Source organism: Glycine soja, chromosome 10 (assembly GCF_004193775.1).
Source record: "Glycine soja cultivar W05 chromosome 10, ASM419377v2, whole genome shotgun sequence".
Taxonomy (NCBI): domain Eukaryota; kingdom Viridiplantae; phylum Streptophyta; class Magnoliopsida; order Fabales; family Fabaceae; genus Glycine; species Glycine soja.
The window spans coordinates 31716440-31739027 of record NC_041011.1 but is presented as its reverse complement, the minus strand read 5'-3'; the positions used below and the strand labels follow the sequence as shown (position 1 = coordinate 31739027).

Here is a 22588-nt window from a genome sequence, read left to right as displayed (position 1 = left end):
AGTTAGATCTTCTATTTAAATTTTATGAATAATGACAAATAAATCATGAATAAATGAAATTATTATTTTTATCTTACTTAATGAAAATGTTAAAAGACAATAATATATTTTAAAATAATTAAAAGAATAAAAAGAAACATTAAAAAATTAAGACATTTATTGCACTTAATAACATTTTAGAACATACAAATTAAAAAAATCTAATTTGAAATTATGTGATTATTTTATTAATTATTTAAATACAGTATTAGAAAAATTAATCATTTAAAGTATACAATTTTATAATTGATAGGCTAAATTTTGGTCTCCTATAATTTCTAATTCGCAGTTTTGGTCCTCTTTTTTTTCTCACAACTTTAGTCTTCTATTTTAAAGAATTTACAATTTTGGTTCAATCCTAAATTTTACATACTTTTTTCCTTTATTTTGGTGCAATTGAACCTTAAACCTAACATACTCAGTTAAGATAGCATAAAAATAATTTAATTAATTAAATTATAAAAATATGGAAAATTGAAGATTGAATCAATGCAAAAAATTTAAAATATGGAGACCAAAACCATGAAAAACAAAATGCGAGGACCAAAATTGTATATTAAAAATTATAGGAGAACCCAAATTACAATTTAGCCCAATTGATATTTACTAATATTATGAAAAGTATGTTATGCTAAATTGAAATTGATTAATGAAAAATTAGTTTTAAATTTATATGAAATTTTGAAAACTTCAACTTCTTAATGAAAATTGTCAATCTAATAATTAATTAATAACTACTAGTAGTTATTTTTAACACGTTAAAGTAGAAAATATTTATCATCATTATCATATATCAATGACTAATATTTATTAGAAAATGTGTCTAACTATCTTTAGTGTGATTTTCTTAACTAATGGATTTTTGCTAAGTTGATTGAAGATACACACAAGTTATTATAAATTCTGAGGTATTATTTTCAGTCATTACAAATAAAAAAAACTACATTTTTTTTGTCATAAGACTCGAAAGTCAAATCCAATACTTTATTTAAGAAATCTGAATCTAATTTCAGTTAAACTAATGTTGGTATATGTTTGTATTCTTTTTTTCATATTTGAATTTTGTATACGATATAAAAAATTCCATCGAGGAATATAATGTAGATGTAATTGTCTCTTATATTTTCATTTTCAGATAAATCAAATTAAATTACTCATTTATTTTAGTTTTAACCCACCAATTCATTAAGGGAAGAAGACCCTGACTAATCTAAAGTTCAACTGAAAGACAAGTAAAGTTTGAAAAAAATTTATTTTCACCAAGAACAATTATCCATTTAATAAATTATTAGGAAAAAAACACAATTAAGCATATAAGTTTTTTCACTTGACTATTTCAAAACACCTAATTTTATGTGAGAAACTTACGAATAAGTTAGTTTCAATTTATGAGAGAAACTTTCTTTAAGCAATTTATGAGAGAAACTTAACTTATTTTATCTTCTTGTTTCTTTCCCCTATAAATACATGTTTATATTTTTATTTAATCATGTTATTAGGAAACTAATAAGATGGTTAATAGTTTGTTGGCTAAAATATAATTTTAGTCACTTATTTTACTCAATCCACAATTTTGGTTCTGTATACACAATAAAGACATTTAATTATATTTAGAATTTTAGTTCAACTAACAATTTTTAGAACGTTGACACTTAATAAGAAAACGTTGACAGCAAAATCACCAAAGTAACAAAATAGTATTAGTCTTTTTAATTGAATTCTTAGGTGATTAAAGAGTTTTTTTTTCAATAATTATTAGTTTTAAATTAAATTATCATTGAATTAAATGTTCTACTAATCAAATTAATAATAAAAAACTTCAATACTATAGTTAGTGATTTAGAGGTCAATATTTTCTTATTAACTATGAATGTCTTGAAATTAATGGTTAAACTAAAATCTTTAATTTTAAAAAATAAATAATTTTTTTATTTTTTATAAAGTTAAATTGAATAAAATTGGAGACCAAAATTATATTTTAAGCCCGTAGCATTGTAGGATGTATGATATTCACCCTAGTTTTATTTCGTCTGACTTAGGCCAACCTTTGTATCCTCGTGGTATTTGAGCTGTTGTAGCTCCCTTAATACACCAAAAAGGGGGAAAAGAAAACTTATGTGTGCGTGTGTTTTTTTTTTAATGCAGTGATTTTGATATGCATCAAAATTTCCCCATAAACAAATATATCTTTAATTTGGGTTGTAGTTGAGGGGCTGAATGAAAGGCTAACCTAAGATTTGATCTATGATCAAGTCGAGCTAGAGGCAGAATTTTCATGACCAATTTATTGAAGTGATTCAAAAGTCACTTAAATTACGATATTCTGAAAGCTGCCATCCAAAATATGATGTAAAATAAGTCATATAACATAAAAATTGATATTATTAAAAACTTTCTTAATCTCTTGAAAAATAAAAATTGTCTTAATTGATCCGATTAAATGTCACTCAGAAGTCAGAATATACGTTATGCTATACATGCTTGGAAATGATTAGTTTTTTTTTTTTAATTAAATGATTTTTTCATAAAATCTTTAATTTTTACAAAATTTTAAAAAATAATTATTTTAATGAATCAAATCAAACAGACTTAACATCAAAATAAATACAGAATTTTTTCTTCCTAATTTTTTTTAAAACGAAAAGCAACCCATAAAATATAAAAGAAATTTAACAGCATATATGATGCTTTGATTTTATGTTTTGTGATTCTATACTGTTTGCAAATGACAGATAAATAGAATATTTGAAAATATTCTCTCACGAATTCAATAGTCTAACATGTAATTCATAAAAGAAATAAAATTAACATGCAACCAAAAATAAAAAATTTAGGATTAATTAAATTTTTTGTCTCTAAATTTTTTAAAATTTTATTTTTAATTCTTAAACTAAAATTTAACCGGTTAAAGTTTCTAACTTTTTTAAAATTCCATTTTGTATTCCCTAAATATTTTAAAAATTCTATTTTTAGTCACTAAATTATTTTAAAATCCAGTTTTTTCACCTGAAATCTCGTTAATTTAGAAATAAAAATTGAATTTTTAAAAAATTTAGAGACTAAAAATTTAATTAATCCCGTAATATTCAAAAAGAAAATATTTATAATATTTTTAAGTATGAAGAAAAAAAAAGCACCACGTGATATTCTTGCACTCTGACTTTAGATTTCCTTTCCTTCTCTTCAGAAAAAAAAAGATTTCGTTTTCTTCTTAATGTTATTTATTTACCCTATTATCTATCTATCTTTCTCTTTTTATATTAAACTGAAAAAGAAACATATCTTTATTTTTTCTTTCTAGGGAGCAGGGGCTTAACTCGTAATTAAAATATTCTGACAATTTCGTACAACAAAATATCTCTTCCATTTATTTCCATATTTCATTTTATATTAAAAAATAAATTAGCGGCTGTAGGGCAATAACGTGGACTAACGCCTATCAATTATTAACTTTGTTTCAAAACATATTTAAGATTTATGTACTACCATTCATAAAGTTATTAAATAGCCTAAGTTTTACTTGTACATTTAACTATATTAACATTTAACTCGTATGATATATATATTTTTTGACAAATCTTGTGTGATATTTGTAGTCTACACTGATGAGGAGATTAGTTTTTTTTTTTTAGTTAGATCTCGTGTTTAAATTTTATGAATAATAGAAATTATCTTTAATTTTTGTTTTGTTAACCTTTTTTATTTTAATCAATGGAAATATTAAAAGACAATAATGAAAAAATAGAAAATCAGCAATATCATTATTAGAGTAAATTGAAACATTAAAAAATATGACATATTTTATTTTCAGTGGATTTTTTTTATTATCTATATTGTATTTTCTTATGTCAAAACTATACTTAAAAAGGGATTCAAGTTTAGTTTCAATTGAACCGAAATTGGTAACCATTATTAATTTATGCACTACATGTTTGATTCTTGTTTCATATTTGAATTTGTATGCGTATGAAAAAACAAAGAGTAATGATATATACAATACCTTTTATTTTAAACACACTACTAATATTTCTCATTTTCACCCCTCTTTCTTTTATCATATCATAAACTCTTTCACACCTATATTTTTTTCTTTATCTTTTTTGTAATTATTTGATACACACTAGAATATATATATATATATATATATATATATATATATATATATATATATTAGATAAAAAAATATTAATTGTTAATTATTAGTAGAAAGAATTGAACACACTTTTTTTTTTCTTATTTTACCATCAAATTAATCTTATCACTCCGGGATTGCATAAAAAGTATCTATCAAACATTTTCCAAAAAAAAAAAAAAAAACACTCCATCGATGGATATATTGTAAATGAAATTATTGCTCAGAAAATTCTATTTTCAGATAAATCGACGGTTACATTCAGTAATCATAAGAAGTAATCAAGTTCAACGAATCCCTCCTCAAAGATTAATATATACTCTTGCACAAACTAGCTACATTAGTTTTCAACGAAGTAGTCCCTTCCATCTCTATTCTTCATTGTTGGGTTTGGTAAGCTACTTGGTCAAGTAGTGTTATCAATTAATGAACTAGGGTTCTTTGATTTGATGTGAGACGTTAAGGGTATCAAAATTCATGGCGCTAATGGTTTTGGTACAAGTTGAGGAATAGGGTCCCATCTACTAGCTAGTAAAACAAAAAACAGTTATAGCTAGCTTGCAATGCACACACTCACCTTGTAGAAGGTAGGATACTAGCCAAAACTCAAAAGCAACTCTTTTTGAGGGCTTAATATTGGAGAAATTATTATATGGTCTAAGATCTTCATGTTATTTATAATTATGATTAATAATTATGTGACATATAGATAATTTAATATTTTAAATTAATTAAAGTTAATTTCTTAAATTAAAAAATAACACAATTATTTCTTATTAGATAATTACTAAATATATATTTAATTTAATGAATATATCTTTCATGATTATTAATTGAAATCATAAATAACGGTCCTAAAACACTTAATAATTTTTTCGACATTACAAGTTGCATAATTTTTTCTTCGTCCCTCATGGTCCATGTCCATTGATTCCTAGTAAACAAACAGCAGAAGGCATCAGAATATGCCAAGGACCACAAGAGAAAGATGCAATTAAAGATTGTGTCTCTTCCTTGTTGTGGGCACACCCCATAAGAGTGTGACATTGCAATTTGGATAAGAAGATGATGCAGTGTCCACAAACAGCTCACTACTACCAATATATAACCGGGTAAATTAAAGGAGGCTCCGTTCTCTCTACTTGATTTGTAACTACATGCACCATCAATTCTGATGTGTCTCACAACGGAATGTGGGACCCTTTTGTATGTTTTGTCAGATACTAAATAAACATTATTTGATAAAATTCAGCTAAACATAAGGGTAATTGTAAAATAAGATACAAAAGGTAAAAACCACTTAAACATCTAAGACTCAATATCTATATGCCAACAACTTAGATTCTTAGGGTTTTGATGAAATTCAACTAAACATAAGGGTAATTATAAAATAAGGTACAAAAGGTAAAATATATATAAATGCAATCTGGTGTTCTAGCATGTTTCTCTGACCTTAGAATTTTGGGGAAACCTTCAAATTAGATTTTTTTTAAAAATAAAATACTAGCAAGGTAGAGTTTTTGATAGAATAAGGGTATGTTTGAAAATGTTAGGTTTAGTTCAATGCCAATGACTAGTATAGACACATGAGTTTGACTCTAAAGTTTATTGATAATTAAAAAATGATTGAAATAAACACATTCTTAATAGTGTGTTTGGGTTAAGGTTTGAACTCACTAAAATCCATTCATTTCAATCCACCTAGAAAGAAGGTATTCCGTTTGTACTCATTGGGGAATGCCACAACAACTAATATTTAAACAAACTCTAAGAGTCTAAAGTATATTTGTATTATTATTTCAAAGTCTTGATCGTATGTTTGTAAAAGGATATATTTTGTGATCGCCTATACATTAAAACTATATCGAAATGACCATCACAACAATTTAGTACATGTGTGGATTAAAATTTACAAAATCAACTCAAGTTTTATGTCTACAAAATTGAGTTTTTTGACAAAATTTTAATATGCAAACGTAATTTTAAAAGTAATCAAACATATCATGAAACTGCATTTACTCTCCAACAATATGTTCAACTAAAAATACCTTTTGAATAGTTAATCAACTTACCCTTAAATGACAACTCAAACATATACTAAGTTGTTTACATATATATCGAGTCTTAGATGTCTAAGTTTTCTTTACTCTTTGTATTTTATTTTTATAATTACCCTTAGTTTTAGCTAAATGTTATCAAAACTTTTAAGGGTAATTATAAAAATAAGATACAAAGAGTAAAGAAAACTTAGACATCTAAGACTTATGTAAATAACTTTCTATATGTATGAGTTGTCATTTAAGGATAAGTTGATTAATTATTCAAAAGGTATTTTTGGGTGCCAAACATATTGGAGAGTAAATCCAGTTTCATGATATGTTTGATTACTTTTAAAAGTATTGATTTTATAAATTTTAATCCAAACATATGTACTAAATTGTTGTGATGGTCATTTCGATGCAATTTTAATGTATAGGTGACCATAAAATATATTCTTTTACAAACATACGGTCAAGACTTCGGAATAATAACACAAACATACTTTAGACTCTTAGAGTTTGTTTAGATATTAGTTGTGACATTTCCCAATGAGCGCAACCGGAATATCTTCTTTCTAGGTGGATTGAAATGAACCGATTTTAATGAGTTCAAGCCTTAAGCCAAGCACACTATTAAGAATGTGTTTATTTCAATCATTTTCTAATTTTCAATGAATTTTAGAGCCAAACTCATGTGTCTATACTAGTCATTGGCATTGAACTAAACTGAACAAATTTTCAAACATACCCATATTCTATCGAAAATTCTACCTTGCTAGTATCTTTTTTTTTAAAAAAAAAAAAATCCAATTTGAAGGTTTCCCCAAATTCTAAGGTCAGAGAAGCATGCTAGAACACCAGATTGCATTTATATCATAAGATGACCTGTTAATTGACTCCAGCAACTTGAGCCAAGACTTTGATGCTGTGGTGTGACCCTTTGCCCTTGACAAACAGGCATATATAAATATCCGCCTTAGCCACTAACCATTTTTCAATCCCAATATAACCACCTCACATTTTTTTCATCACTCCTTAAAGATGACAACAGCAGAAAAAACTTCAAACTTGGATCTCATACGCCAACACCTCTTTGGTGAAAACATCATCTCAGACTCCTCCTCCTTTGTCTCCAATCTCCATCATCATCCTGTGAAACTTGAACCCCCCTCATCACCAGAATTTGATTTCACCTCATATATCTTAGATAACAACACAAGCAGCAACTTCTTCACATTCCTTGAAGGCTATGATTTGGTGGCAGACATGAAGTTTGTAATTGATTCAGACAACACCACCACCATGGTGATCCCTTCAAAGGAGGTTATAAAGAAATGCAATATTAATTCTCCTGAAGAACAACCAATGGTGTCATCATCATCAGAAGAGAAGCCAACAATGAAAAAGTCAGAACATTATGATGAGGCAAAGCGTTATAGGGGAGTTAGGAGAAGGCCATGGGGGAAATTTGCTGCTGAAATCCGTGACCCTACAAGGAAAGGGACAAGGGTTTGGCTTGGAACATTTGACAGTGAAATTGATGCTGCTAAGGCCTACGATTGTGCTGCTTTCAAGATGAGGGGTCAGAAGGCCATTCTGAACTTCCCTCTTGAGGCTGGAGAGTCTGATCCTAAACCTAATAACAGTTGTGGCAGGAAAAGGAGAAGAGATCAGAACCATGATCATGAATTCGAGCTTCCATAAGTTCAAGTTCATCATGGTGTTTCATGAGAAAGTGAGAAGAATATTAGAGTTAGCTTAATTAGTTGTGTGGCTAGCATTAAGTTTGTTACTTACCTAGGAAAATAATTAATATGCCTGTGAAAGTCTGTACATAGAAACAATGCTAATGTGAAATGTCTATATGAATCTATGCAAAGTATGTTATGAAAGTTTTACTAACTTTTAGGAGTTTTAGAAAAATATTAATCAGTTTATGTTTTTTTTTAACCTTCAATTTATCAGAAAATTTTTTTTCTGACTAATCCAAAATTTGATTAGGAGATCAAATAATCTGATAAAACATTATTTTCACTGAAGATAATCAATTTATGTTTGAAGATACACTGAATAAAATGAACAAACACATTTTCTTTTTTGTTGTTTGTCTCTGTTTTTGAGGGAAACATGCAAATTCTTTTCAGTTCACCTTCACTTTTGTCGGCTAATACTAGTTTTCATTCTTATAACATACTAGAAGCTTGTGTAATTTACATCGAGTAAAAATGCATTAAATTTTCCCTATAATAGATGATTGGTACAATTCTTTTCTGTACTTCAAGTTGGTAAAAAAAATTTAGTTACTCCAATCATTTAGAATGAAGTTGGTCCACCCCATTTTTACTCGAGCAAGTTAGACAAATTCGTATCATAAATATACTCACAAAACTAATGTAAAATGTCTATTATGTAATTATCTGTTGCATGTTATATATCATAAGTTTGTTGAGTTCATCTTTAGTTTTGTTAGCTCACACCAATATTTATGTCAATTTACATATTGTTATATATAATAAGTGTGTAAGATTTTATAATAAATATCTCAAAAATTATTTGTGAGTGATTAATAGTGCAAAAAATTTATAACGGTAATGCATGAAAATTAAATTCATTAATAAATTCTTGAATGAAAATACACAATAAAATGAACCAAACATCTTCTAAATTGTTTATTTTCTATCTTCTAAGGAAAATTATAAATTCTTTTCAATTCACCTTCACTTTTGTTGGCTGATTCTACCATTCATTCCGATAACATAATATAATATACATCCACTACGTAGAAAGAGATAACAATTCAAGTAGATAGAAGAAACCTAAAGGAATAATTACCGCAGGGTTCATAAATTGGGCCTTGTACCATTTCTCTGCTTCTTGTCAGTGCAATTTGCAAATTGTATACGGAGTTCAGTACTGCTTTGAAGTATCTGCTTACTGTTTCACCGGAAAGAAGAAGAAAATTAAATGTAATGGCACTATTTTAACTGTAAAAATGCTATCAATACACTCTTTCTGATGCATTTTTTTAATGTCAGATCAATTCGTGCTTCACAAAAATTTAAATAAAGAATCAGACTAATACAGTGTATTGAAAATAATGTTCTGATAACCCTCCTCTTTTAAATATTATTATCCAATGTACCAGAGTAAATAAAATTGAAATTAATGAGTATTGATTTGGAATTATAAATGGATAATACTTTCTTGAAAAAGATAAAACTATTTTAATGATTTTTACGTCTTAAAAAAATTAGTCTTGGTTAGGATGTACCACACCTAAAATTTAAAATTAGACAACATAAAGTAATTAAAAATAAGCCTTTTCTATCTTATATCAATATGTTTTATGATTATATTTATAGCGTAAGTATATAAATTTATTCAATAAACACTTGATTGATTTTGTAGCTTAACATTATACTTTTTAAAAACAGCTGTAAAATAATAAGGGAAAGATGAGATTTTAGTTTTTATACTTCCGGTCAAATGCGATCAAAGTTTCTAAACCTTTATATTATTTTTCAATACTTAAACTTTAAAAGAAAATACAAAGTTTAGTCATTTCTCTCTAAAAATTCATTAGGTTTTCTAAAGTTAAAAATACTAATTCTGCATTTTTTTAAAAAGTTTGAATATCATATTCATTAATTAATACGTAGGTAGAAAGACTTTAATCGTATTTATTACAAAGTATAGGGAGTAAAAACTGATAAAGTGGTCTCTCACATATCTTTCCGTCAAGTTTTTTTTTTTTTTTTTTGGGAACACGTAATGGACATTTTCCTTATAAAATGTGACTTGTTAAAGAGGGGAATCATCCAACAAGGATCATATAGAAGCATCTTGTAGCCTTTGCAACTCATGCAGAAGGGAAAGGGAACCTCATTTTTTTATTTATTAATTATTGTGGGTACCATATATGGAAGCATTTGGCTGGATTATCTTTCACTTAACGTGGCATATATCTTTATGTTTTTTCGATATATGGGGAAGTGGCATATATCTTTATCTTTCTTCAAATCTTCAATTTATAGCCTTTCTACATGCAACAAAGATAACCAAGACATGTGGCAAAGTTGTACTTTGATTTCAAATCTTAACACTTACTCCGATCTTGATTATAAGAAGAAAAAATATATTTTACATTAATTAAAAAATCAGTTATTTTTATTAAAAGCGTGTGAGTCCCAATAAAAAAATTAAACATTTTTCTTAAACCATTATTCATTTAAATTTGATATAAAATATAAAAAAAGTGTTTAACCTTATTAAGTAGAAGGTATTTTAGAGATATTTTATTAAATAAGATATTGGTAATTTATTTGCTTATATTTGAGACTAAAACAAAGGTTGTTTTGTTGTTTATCTTAAGTTAATTTTGACAAATTTAAATTTTAGAGATTAGACTTGATTTTTTTTTTTTTGAAAAGGACTTGATATATTTTAAAAAAAGGGTTTAAACGATACTTTAACTTATCCAAACTTAATAACTATCCAAACTCGGAAATATTTACTGATTGTATGTATATGGTTGCTGACATTTTAGTTATTTTGATCTGATATTACAATGCTGATTGCTGAGCACCGTTTGTGTTCTTGAGAAAAAAAAAATTCAGGATAAAAGAAAACACAGTACAAAATATTCCAGTAAATTATCACATACATATATATGTACTCAATCATAATTGCAGATATTGTACTAGTTACTAAAATTCTTTTTTTTAGTAGTTACTCAAATTCTTAATATCACGATTTACTATTATGTCTAATCTTTAGAAATATTTTTTCAACACTTAGTACATGTTGTTAAATTTTTTTTAATAACATTTAAAAAATATCATTAAACATGAATAAATATTATTAATATATTTTCACGATATATTATTAAATGTTGTGTATAACCTATACATAATATTTAATAAAATATCAAAAAACATATTAGTAACCTTTATTTATGTTTGATGATATTTTTTAAATCTTACCAAATTTTTTTAGGAACATTGGTACTAAGTATTAGGTGAACATGTGTAGCAGTAATCTTAAACACAAAATTAAAAATATACCATGTTACTATTCTCTTTCATACGTAGGACTGGTATATAGTTAGTAGAAGTGAAGGAACTTAAAACTTAATTAACGAAATAAAAATAAGTAAAATGTATTTTAAATTTTTAATTTTTTGTCACAATTAGACTTGATTTCTATATTTTAAAAAAAATGATTTTAATTTAAGTATTTTTATAAATTTTGTCTCTGATCTTAGTATCTTAAGTTTCTAAAAAAATGATGAAACTCACCGATTATAAAAAAAAGGCATGATGACCAAAAATTTCATTTTTAAAATATAAGGAAAAAGATTAAGATCAACTTTGATTGAAGATTGAGAGATCTATAACACATTTAAAAAAAACACAAATGTTTTAATAAATAATTAATCAAATTAGTGGCCGTTTCATGGATTTTACTTCTTGCGTCTCTCTTTTTTGTTTCATGCACCCATGAAATACATGAAAAGATAAACAAATATCTCTCCCTCTCCTAGGCAAGCCTTGCCTCCACCTAATACCACTGTGAACCCAAACACCACTTCGACAACCACCTAACACAATCGCCGACAACCCTAATGCAAAAAATGACGTAAATTGAATCGAGAACGAAAGAGAGTTGTAAAACTTGATCCTATTATGGAAAGACTTTTCTAGAATATACTAATTTGTTTTATACTTCCGGAATATCCTTTCCAAAAGTATAAAAACATAATTCTAGAAAGGCCTTTCCAGAAGTACAAAAACATAAGTGTATTCGGGAATGACCTTTTCGGAAGTACAAAAATATAATTCCATAAAGTTCTTTATGGAATACACTATTTTTTTTATACTTATAGAAAAATCTTTTTGAAATTATATTTTTATACTTCTAGAAAGACCTTTCCAAAAGTATAAAAAATTAAATTAGTATATTTTATAACTATATTTTTATACTTTCAGAAAGACCTTTCTATAAATATGATTTTATTCTTCCAGAAATATCTTTTTAGAAGTATAAAAAAATCAATGTATTCCATAAATGTCTTCTTGGAATAGGATCAATTTTTAAATCTCTCTTTCGTTCTTGACTCCATCTGCAACTCTATGCTTTCTTTCTTGCGTTAGGTTGGTTTGACAGTGGTGGAAGATGGTTGTTGTAATGGTGTTTGGATCGATGGTGGTATTGGGTGGAGGCGAGGCTTGCTTAGGATAGACAAAGGTATTTGTGTCTGTTCAGGCCCTTTAGGGGGTGCATGAAGCATAAAAGGAGATGTAGAAAGTAAAAGTCCTAATTTTAGTCCAAATAATATGTGACCCAAGAGCATGATTATAGACCACCCCATAAATGACAATGTCTACATGTAGGGGTTGGCATAAATTGCATTTTTCCAATTCATATCCAATCCAAATCTACTTAAATGGATTGCATCTTAAATCTATATCCATATTTTTTTTAAAATAATTTGGATTCAAAATCCAATCTATTTAAGTGAATATGGATTTGGTCATATCCAATCTATATCCACTTAAATGCTATAGGATTTTTTTACTTAGTAATTATAAGCTAAAAAGTGAAAACTTAATACTTATCCACTTGAACTTGATAAGAATTACTTCAAATACCAAATGTGTTAATTAAAAGACCACTAAAAGGAATTAATTATACACTTGAACTTGACCAAGTTCTATAATAATCACACTCAAGTTACTAAAATAAAATGTAATATAAACTCTTAAAACAACAAACAATCTGAAGGATGAAGGTTGATGCACAATAGCACCTACATATCCTTAAGGTAGAAAATCAAACCAAATGTGATTTGAAAAAATTCATCCATCTAATCTCCATTGTTCAGAGTATCATTCTGTAAAAAATACTGAAACTATATTTCTAAAATTTTAAAAGCAACATCAAAATCTAAGAGTCCATCCATCCATCCATCAAATGGCTCATCAACTTCACTCAGATGTATCCTACGCAACCAACAATAGAATGTTTGCCTTTCACCAACCTCAACACTACCTATGCCCAAAACCAAAATCCACAATTTATACACAAAAATCCAAAACAAAACAAAACAAAATTCACATGCAAAGTGTAACATTAAAATACCTTGCCAGTTGTGGAGTGTAGGAATTAGTACTAATCTTAAACACTAATCTTCAAGATAAATAGTAGTTGAACCAACAACATCTTGTTGAGAAACCAACTCTATAAAAAACCAAAAAAACCTTTTGTTACTCAATAAATATTTTAATTATAATATTACTACAAAATTGGAAAACAATATACCTTTGTCAAAACTTTGAAGCTCTTTCAAATCGAAGTCTAACAATGGTGCTTAAGGTGTATCTTTGAGCTAATCTTGTGTACAGATAAAGGTCTCCACCTTTTCATGTGATAGAGAACTACGAAACGGATCATGCATCCTTCCACCTGTGCTAAATGCAGACTCGGATGCTACTGTAGAAACAGGCATAGCGAATAGCTCTCGTGCTATGTTTGAAAGGATTGGAAATCAACATGAATTAACTTTCCACCAATCAAGAATATTCAAATTTTCACTTGTATCAATCTCTTCATCTTAATTCTTTTGAAGCTCGGATTTGTTTGATGAGGTTAGTCCTGATGTTTGCAAAAATAGATTCCAACTATATGGATCTTTCTTGTAACTAGGTACATTTATATGTGCTTGTTGTGTGTCATCTTGAGTCCCCTCTTTATGACCATTATTCTCATTTAACAATGATTTCAAAGAAGACTTTAGCCTTGACTTAGACCCATGTGCCTTGTCCACATCAAAAAGTTGATCAATTGCCCAATTAATATATTTTACTTTAGACCTCGGAGCTAACACAACAACAATTAGCAACAATATGTTCAACTTGTTAGGATCACCACAATATTTCTGATATTTTTCTTTCATATTTTTAGCCATCTTATGTGTAAATGTTGTAGTTAAGAAAATTGTTAATCCCATGCTAAAAACCCACCACCTCTAACATGTATATGTTAATAGTAACATAAGAGGTACCTGAGATGCGCAAAGTGACTTTATAGAAAATGCTCAAGGGTAGAATAGCCTCAACATATTCCTAATCTTCATAGGAAGGCAGACCTATCCCTTTTCCTAACTCGTTAGCATATTTTCTATCATGAAACTCAAACTCCGAAAATGCCTTCCTATGCTTCAAAGTAGCATCTAACACCAAATAGGTGGAATTCCACCTTGTTTCAACATCCAAGCAAATGTGACCCTTATAGTCAATGTTTTTTCGTTCAGCACATTCTATCAAGCTTATTAGTCTTGATGGAGATGATCTTATATATTTCATTGCAGCACGAATTCTTAAAACAAAGTTGTCAATCTCGTTTATTCCACTATTCACAATCAAGTTCAAGATACACGCACAACAACACATATGAATATGATATCCTTTCTAAACTAAGTTATTCCAAAGCAATAGCCTTTTCTTCAAGAGTTGAATTCCTATGTCATTTGATGACGCATTATCAACTATCAAGCTCAGAACATGATTCAACCCCCATTCATTCAAGCATGACTTAACAAATTTTGCATGGCTTCTCCTGTATGGCTTCTTACCTGGCGAAAACCCAAAATCTTTTTATGCAACTTCCAATTGTTATCTATGAAGTGAGTTGTCAAACACATGTAGCTTACATTTTGAGGTGATGTCCATGCATTAGTAGTGAGACAAACTCTTCGACAATGTTGCAAAAGAAAATACTTCAACTTTTTGTTCATTGTATTCCACAATATTACAATTTTACGAGATAGGGTATAACGTGGCCATATATTAAATTTTGGCTGTAAAGTATACGAATACCTCCTAAAAGCTGGATGCTCTACCAATCGAAAAGGAAGTTCAACTTCAATAAACAACTTTACCATTTCCATTTCACACAAATCTTGGTTAAACTTGTCATATGAAGGAAAGTTAATAATCCCATCATTAGTCGAGGATGAAGTTTTCTTTTTGCCTCTTGGTTGTTTATTTATTAGGGTTATTCAAACATCTAGAGACATGATCAAGCATTGAACTTGTTCCATTCTCATAATTAATCACGATATCACAATACTTGCATTGAGCCCTCTTATCTGACGTTGGCTCTAATTGATTGAAATGATTCCAAGCTTCTGATCTATTTCTTCTTCCATTATGGCGAGGGGGTCTCGCAATTATTGAGCCAGTGACAGCTGGTGAAGTAGTAACCTCGGTGTTTGAGACTAAAAAGTTGGAAGACATCTTTCAGCAATTGATTGAGAGGGATTGACAGAGTGAAGAACGATGGGTTGATGCCTTGATGGATTAGAGTGATCGAGAGAGTGAAGAAGATGTTTGAACAAATTCGGATCCAAATATGAACTTTGGATTTTCCACTTAAAAACCGTAGGAAAAAAGTGGGTTCCAAATTTATAAACGGGTATAAATTATGGATATGCACTGTTACACAAAGCGCTTTTTATGTCGGTTAAAAGAGACCTTTGACGACGATTATTAACCTTCGTCGTAGATAACATTATAAAAAGTCTTTACTTTTTACGATAGTTTTTAAGTAACCGTCTTAGAAAAAAAGATATCATTCTAAGACGGTTCTTTGGTAAAAACTGTCTTACAATGATACTTTTCTAAGACGGTTCGTTGTTAAAAACCATCTTAAAAGGATATGCATTCTAAGACGATTTTTCAAAAAACCATTTTAGAATTTATTTTTTTTTTAAAAAATATATTGAGGATTTTAAGACGTTTTTTTTTTTTATAAAATCGACTTAAAATATTTACATTCTAAGACGGTTTTTTAAAGAACAGTCTTAAAATATATTTTTTTTTAAGAATGAGTAGTCATATTCCATTAGTGGTAGACTGCAGAGTACTAGACCATGCTGTCTTGAATTGTTATTTGCAATTGCTTTCTAAAAACTAATTTGGAGAAAGTTGAGTCAAGAGTAGAGAACATCAAAATCTGTAATAAGGGGGGAACATGAAGCAAGGATAAAGGACATGACCTTTTTATAAGTGATAAATTCCAAATGTTAAAGAAAGATCAATTGCTCCTCAGTTTGAAAATATTGTATTTAATACAAGAAAATATTTTATTTAAAAAGCAAATCACATTTAAAGACTCTTATAATCTCCTATACATTTTAAATATGACACATATAAATACGAGCAAAAAGAAGGCACCCAGGTAAAAATAAAAGAAAAACATGGAGAAAAGCTTAATTTACTTACTTGGATTTGAATTTATTCCTTGGGTGTTAAAAGCATTGGTTTTCCATCTACGGGTGACTGCAACAAGAGTTACAAATAACAAAAAATGGCATATACTTCATAACAATAATAATTTCATAAATCTTTACTGAATATAAATTCTTTTTATTGAAAAAACAATTAAATAAATACAAAATCAGTTGAGTGTAAAATGATAGCCATTATACCATCTAATGCAAGGACGGAAAAACACATTTCAAATTCTGATATTATCGTATCGTGCATCAAGGTATTTCAATAATATTGAAGCAAGCTAAATTTTTTGCTTCACATACAAAATTACAAGCTAGCTAAACCAAAGAAAACAAATTCTATTAATCTTCACACATGTATAATCAAATATATTACTAATTCTTTTTTATAAATTATATATATAAGATTAAATTACATCTATATAATTTTGATAAACTATTACATTAATTAATAATTTTCAATTAAATAATATTTACCAAAAATAAGTGTGTACCACAAAAAATTCATATCATATTGCGATTGGCCAATGTAATCAAAGCGGGCAAAGAGTCATGCCCTGCGACAACTGGGCTTTCCAAGTCCATGAAAAATCCACTCCGTCATTAGCAAGAGAAGAATGGTAACTCAACACCTAATCATATGTTGACTTGGACGTATATATGTCACTCCCACTATGATTCCAGAGTGACAGTAAGAAAATCATAATGTATACGTACATATAAAATTTTTCTTCCTCATAATAAAATGGAATTAATGCAAGAAAAAAATCATGCTCTAAATGAATTATGAATGATGCATGAAGCATTTGTATGAATCCGAATTAAAAATTACAATTTGCTGTGAAAATTGGACAACTCACGAAAGTGATATGAATCTAGTGATCATGCACCCAAATGGTAAGCCTTGAATTTTATCCTCCTTCATGATTAACTAATCTCTAAATAATTTTGAATTTATCGATCATCATTAAATAACTTTATAAAATTATAACTAAAGTTAAAAATCTAGGCTTCAAATGAAATCAATTATAAAATTAAAAAAAAACTCCATATCTTTTATCATTTAAAAAATAGCTCCTCCACATAGCAACATCAGTAAAAAATAATAATAATAAATGATATAAGGTTTTAAATCTCAACACAAAACATGAGTAAAAGGTTACAAAAAGGTCATACCAACTTCTACAGATTTATTGCTATCATAGCATCATTCTCTAGTTTTTATATCACCACTTTTTCCTGAGTTTCACAAGAACATAACTTAGATGTTTTTTAAGTGCATTTGGTGTTATCCTCCTATCAAAATTGGAGCTTCACCTCAATATTCAACGCTAATTTTAAATGATGACCTTTGTTGTACAAGTTGCCAAGGTGAATCTATAATTTTAATTAGAGAACATCACCAAAAACCTTTAAGGAACTGCTTTAATTAAAGAACATAAAATATCTATATAAAAAAAATTTGGCTTACTATCACAAAATTTAACTTGGAGAAATAAAAAAAGCTCTTCCTAAGGTGATGTATAATGATAAAGTAGTTGGTTTTGATAATATTCCAGTTAAAATTTGGAATTATATAGAAGAAAAAGGTACCATTTGGCTCATAAAGCTATTTAATAAAATTTTAAGATCTAAGAACGAGGTGTTTGCCTCTAAATTTTGTCTTTAGTTGTCTGCATTCTCAGTTGATATTTATACATGCTTCTAAATCTTCAATGATGACATTTGACAATTCAAATCACTAAAGGAAATTCCCTTTTATTTATACCTTATTCCTTTGTTCCTAATTTCCACTTCAAGTCATGATATGCTTTTATTAATTCCAAGTTTCAAAATAATGAATAATATGCATTTTATAAGCTGTTAGAGAGGTATGATTACAGATAGTATAGACTAACCTTTCTAATCGATTCTTCATTAAGCGTTAACATATCCTCGGAAGGAGTAAAGGTCATTTCCATATCTAGTTGGGTGAACTTAGGTTGTCTATGAGCTCTTAAATCTTCATCAAGGAAACATCTGGCAAAATGTAAATTGCATTTTATCCAAAAAGAAAAGTCACTTGCATCATAATTGTTTCAATTTTAAGTTTAGTATAGCTTACAAAAACAAGCATTCTATATTCTTAGTTTATGAAAGTCACTTAAACAAAATGCATATTAATATAGGGAAAAAAAATTAAAAGAGAAAAAGGAAAAAGCACTACATAGGGGACAATAACATATTCTCATAAAAGAAGCCAAGCTACAAATACAGACTCAATCATAAGACTCAATAATGTACGAGTCTGTTAATATAAATTTTAAAAGATTATACACACACAAAAATAGAGAGAATTTTATTTAACAAAACTGTATGAAAAATGTTTCTTAGAAATTATAAAGGGGAAGGTATTCTTTGAAGTGAGTGTTTGCCTGTTTGGCATTCAAATTTCAAACAGCAAACAACAAAGCAAAACCAGCAGGAGCACATCTTCATATTCCTATGATGCATCATCTTTTGGAAACAGGAAGGAAATTTGCACTCATGGAGTCACTGTCAAGTGTTTGTCGTCAACATTACTTCTACCATCACATGTGAGGATGAAAGAAGAGATGAACTCCTTGAGACTAGAGTAAAAGTTGGGGGGGGGGGGATTTGGTCCTACAAAAGCTAAAATAAAATTTCCCCACTGTACTGACAGGACCAATATCTTTAAGGTATGTTATTCTGACTTCTTTACTCTATTGTAACTGGAATCGATTTTAAACCAAGACAAATAAAAGGCTAACCAACTTTTTTAGATAAATCTAATGTTACATTGTCCTAACTGAACACCCTTATTACAGACAACAACCCAACTCATTTAGAATATTGTATATAATCAATGGTTTGAAATATATTGGATAAATTTCATGATCATAATGTTTAGCAACAAATACTGCAAAAGAATAATCTCATGCAAGAGGTAAAAAGATCTAAATACCTAGATTCTTGATGGAATTATATAATCTTGGGCACTTTCTGGTGTGGATCTTCACAGTATGGGAGTTTCAATCTATCTTGTGACCAAAAAAGGGTAAGATCAACACAGGATATCAAACACTAACCCAAAATGAGTAATAACGGTGGAGGGAAAGCAACACAATTACTCAATGAACAGAGAAAATAACTTAAGTGATGAACTCATAGAATAGTACCTCCACAAAACTATGAATGTCTTTTAGATATCTTTGAATAAGTTTAACCACCTTCTGCCGTAGCAATATGTTGAAATTCATTTGTTACCGCCTCAGATCAAGACATCAATACCTGCAAAAAACCAATTATAAGAAATAGATCTCTTATAAACATACATGAGCCAATTAAGAATGAGTATTATGAAATAAACTTTGATAGGTCAACCACAAAACAAAATTCTCTCGTTTCAACAAAAGCAAAAGAAAATCAAACATGTGATTATTAAATAAATGACTTTCTAACTTTAAAAAAATAGACCACAAAATTAATAGGAAAAAACCATGAAAACCTAAGACTAGATCAAAGTAAATGTCCCAACCTTGTGAAGTTAAAGAACAACAGTTATTTTCCCATCTGATTCACAAGTGAAATAATAAGATTTTGACCTCAAAATGACTAACTTCTACAAGAAACCAACCAACATTGTTGGACTGTTGGCGTATTTTTCGAAGGCTTTGGTTGGGGTGACATAGAAGATGACCTGGTCTTGGAAGTTGTTGAGAACGATCATGACAAAGCCGGCAAGGCTGCCAAAGCTGAGCACGTAGGTCTAGAGGCACCGTGTCTGGAGCTAGCACGTGTGCGTCGGTGGAGGGAGAAGTGCGCCGGTGAGGAGATGTGAGGGTGGTAGTGAAGGGAGGAAGGGAAGAGGGAGGCAATGTAGAGGAGATGAGATCTGAATCGCACGGTGAGTCCCGAGGTCATTTCAATTTTCTCTCTCGAGAGTGAACTGGAGGAGAGAAAGAGACAGAGTACAACAATATTAAATTGAAAAAAGAAAGAGGAAAGAGAGACTATAGTTTTATAAAAAACCTGTCTTTGGACACAACTTTTTAAAACGGTTTTTGTATAACCGTCATCGTTAAGTCATTCATATTACAAAATTACCACCGCAATCAAATCTAAGAGGGTTCTTGAGAACAGTTGTCGTTTCGCAGTCGTAATATACAACTTTTTTAGTAGTGGTGGTAAAAGATCTTATTCATTAAAAATAATTAAAATGGTGACATATTGGTGTCACATCAACAAAAAAATTATCATATAATTCAAAATGCGTCACATCAATAATATTAAAAAAAATAATTTATAAACACAAAGCAAAATAGTGACATATTGGTAAGATAAAAAAAATCTTAAATTAAATATTAATATAAAATAAATACTTGAATACATAAAATAACCCTATCTAAAAACTTTAATATTAAGTACGTATTTAGTGACAGAATAGGCTAGTTAGGCTTAAGTATGTTTTGGTTCAAAATTATAAAAGTTCAACCTGATTTCTTGTTATAGGATAATTTTTAAAACATGATTTAGCTTGTTTGGGTTATAGACGATTTTACATAAACATAAATAAAAATACATTTTACATAATCTCACAATGTTGAATCACACAGTGACAAGGAGAAACTGTTAAACTAGGAGACGATACTATAGTTTTCGCAATTAATATAACGTAACAAACGTGACAGCCTTGACTAGAGGTCATGGTGATTAATGTAGGGATATACTGGGAAACATCAAAGAAGGGCCAAAGCATGGTGGGCTTGCAAGTGGGTTTCCATGATTTCCTCTGCATGTATTGGAAAAATAAATTTGATTCACTGCGCTTGGTTGTTTGAGACATTGGCATAGATGTTGAGGTGATGGAAAAATGAAATACTAGCTAATGGGACATAAATTATTGGTCCCCTAAGAGCTCGTTGATTTGATTTGCGTCTTGGCGGTCTTCAATTCATTCAACTCCTTTTTGTGATTTGACAAAGGTTGTACATGATCAAGAAAGAAGGAACCTCAAGAAATTAAGAAGCAAATTAATCCTAACGTACGGGTTTGGATTATCTCTTTTTTTTTTGTAAAGATTTTTTTTTGGTAAAGACTTGATGGATTATGTCTGGTGACATAGAGTTATTCATTAAAATTATTTAAATAAATTAATGTTTAAAATTATCGATAGATAAGATGAATTTAATATGAATACTCTCATGTTAATTTTCAATGGATGGATTCAAATAAATAATGATGACGCAACTTCAAAATATCAATTCTAGATTAAGACAAATGTATCATGATTCATGTGAAAGAATAACTTAATTTATTTTATTTTAGGCCACCTTATATATTATCCTTAGAGCAAAATGATAGAAACTGGTGGTTGTTTTAACTGTGAAACTATTTAATGCTTGTACTTCCAGGTATTGATTATTAAGGCAGTGTTTGGTGACATTTTAGGAGTTTAAAAAGTGAAAGTTCGAGTTAAAATGAAGAATTTTGTTTCTTCTAATAGATCAGTTGGTAAGAATTAGTGACATACAAACACAAGATTTTATATATATTGGATGTAATTTTTGCTGTCTAAGCCGGGTGTATTAGTTTATTATAGGGTTTTTTTTAGTTTGACTTTGCTTTCATATAAGTTTATAAAAAGAGCAAATCAAATCAAACTTAAATGTTGATTTAGCCTATTTTCACTTTCATGCGTCAAACTTAAATGTTGATTTAGCCTATTTTCACTTTCACGCCTCTGCACGTTGTTTGGTTTTCTTAACTATCCTTGAAGTTGATTCATCATATTCATATAATCAAAATGTCTTTAGAAAGAAGGCTATTATTTTTTTATTTATCTATAGAAATAAAATACATGTATCATGGAGTCTACAATCAATTGAGTTAATCTCTTGGTAGACAAGTTATTAGTTGTGATTGGCATTTTAGATATCTTTTATTATCATCTAAGGCATATATATTATGTATGTTTTCATTCTACGTGTTGTATCAAGGTCTAGATGTATTATTTAGAACACAATATGAAATTTGAAATTCTTTATTCAAGTGTAGATGGAATTGTTGTCACGTACGTTTTAA

The 22588-nt window shown here is 28.7% G+C and overlaps 1 protein-coding gene and 2 long non-coding RNA genes across 6 annotated transcripts; 1 reads left to right on the top strand and 2 right to left on the bottom strand.

Annotated features, from left to right (window-relative positions):
- Window positions 1–7158: 7158 nt before the first annotated feature.
- On the top strand, window positions 7159–8160 carry LOC114369928 (ethylene-responsive transcription factor ERF107-like). Its single transcript, XM_028327210.1, has one exon. It carries the CDS (start codon window positions 7252–7254, stop codon window positions 7912–7914), a length of 663 nt encoding a protein of 220 aa, XP_028183011.1. The 5' UTR covers window positions 7159–7251; the 3' UTR covers window positions 7915–8160.
- A 4828-nt stretch (window positions 8161–12988) lies between these two features.
- Window positions 12989–15925, bottom strand: LOC114369929. The gene is made up of 3 exons (XR_003657738.1): window positions 13531–15925; window positions 13351–13449; window positions 12989–13260 (listed from the first exon to the last, which is right to left on the bottom strand). It is a non-coding gene; the product is annotated as an uncharacterized LOC114369929 (long non-coding RNA).
- Window positions 15926–16082: 157 nt separating this feature from the next.
- LOC114369445 lies at window positions 16083–20462 on the bottom strand. Of its 4 annotated transcripts, none has more exons than XR_003657632.1 (5): window positions 20043–20462; window positions 19684–19795; window positions 19470–19545; window positions 18403–18523; window positions 16083–16550 (listed from the first exon to the last, which is right to left on the bottom strand). It is a non-coding gene; the product is annotated as an uncharacterized LOC114369445 (long non-coding RNA). The 4 variants fall into 4 exon arrangements; XR_003657629.1 differs by having other exon boundaries at window positions 20205–20462; XR_003657630.1 differs by having other exon boundaries at window positions 19470–19541; window positions 20205–20462.
- Window positions 20463–22588: the final 2126 nt, after the last annotated feature.

Bases quoted from the DNA above. Each gene is read 5' to 3' on its own strand.
- LOC114369928 (XM_028327210.1), top strand. From the start codon at position 7,252: ATGACAACAGCAGAAAAAACTTCAAACTTGGATCTCATACGCCAACAC.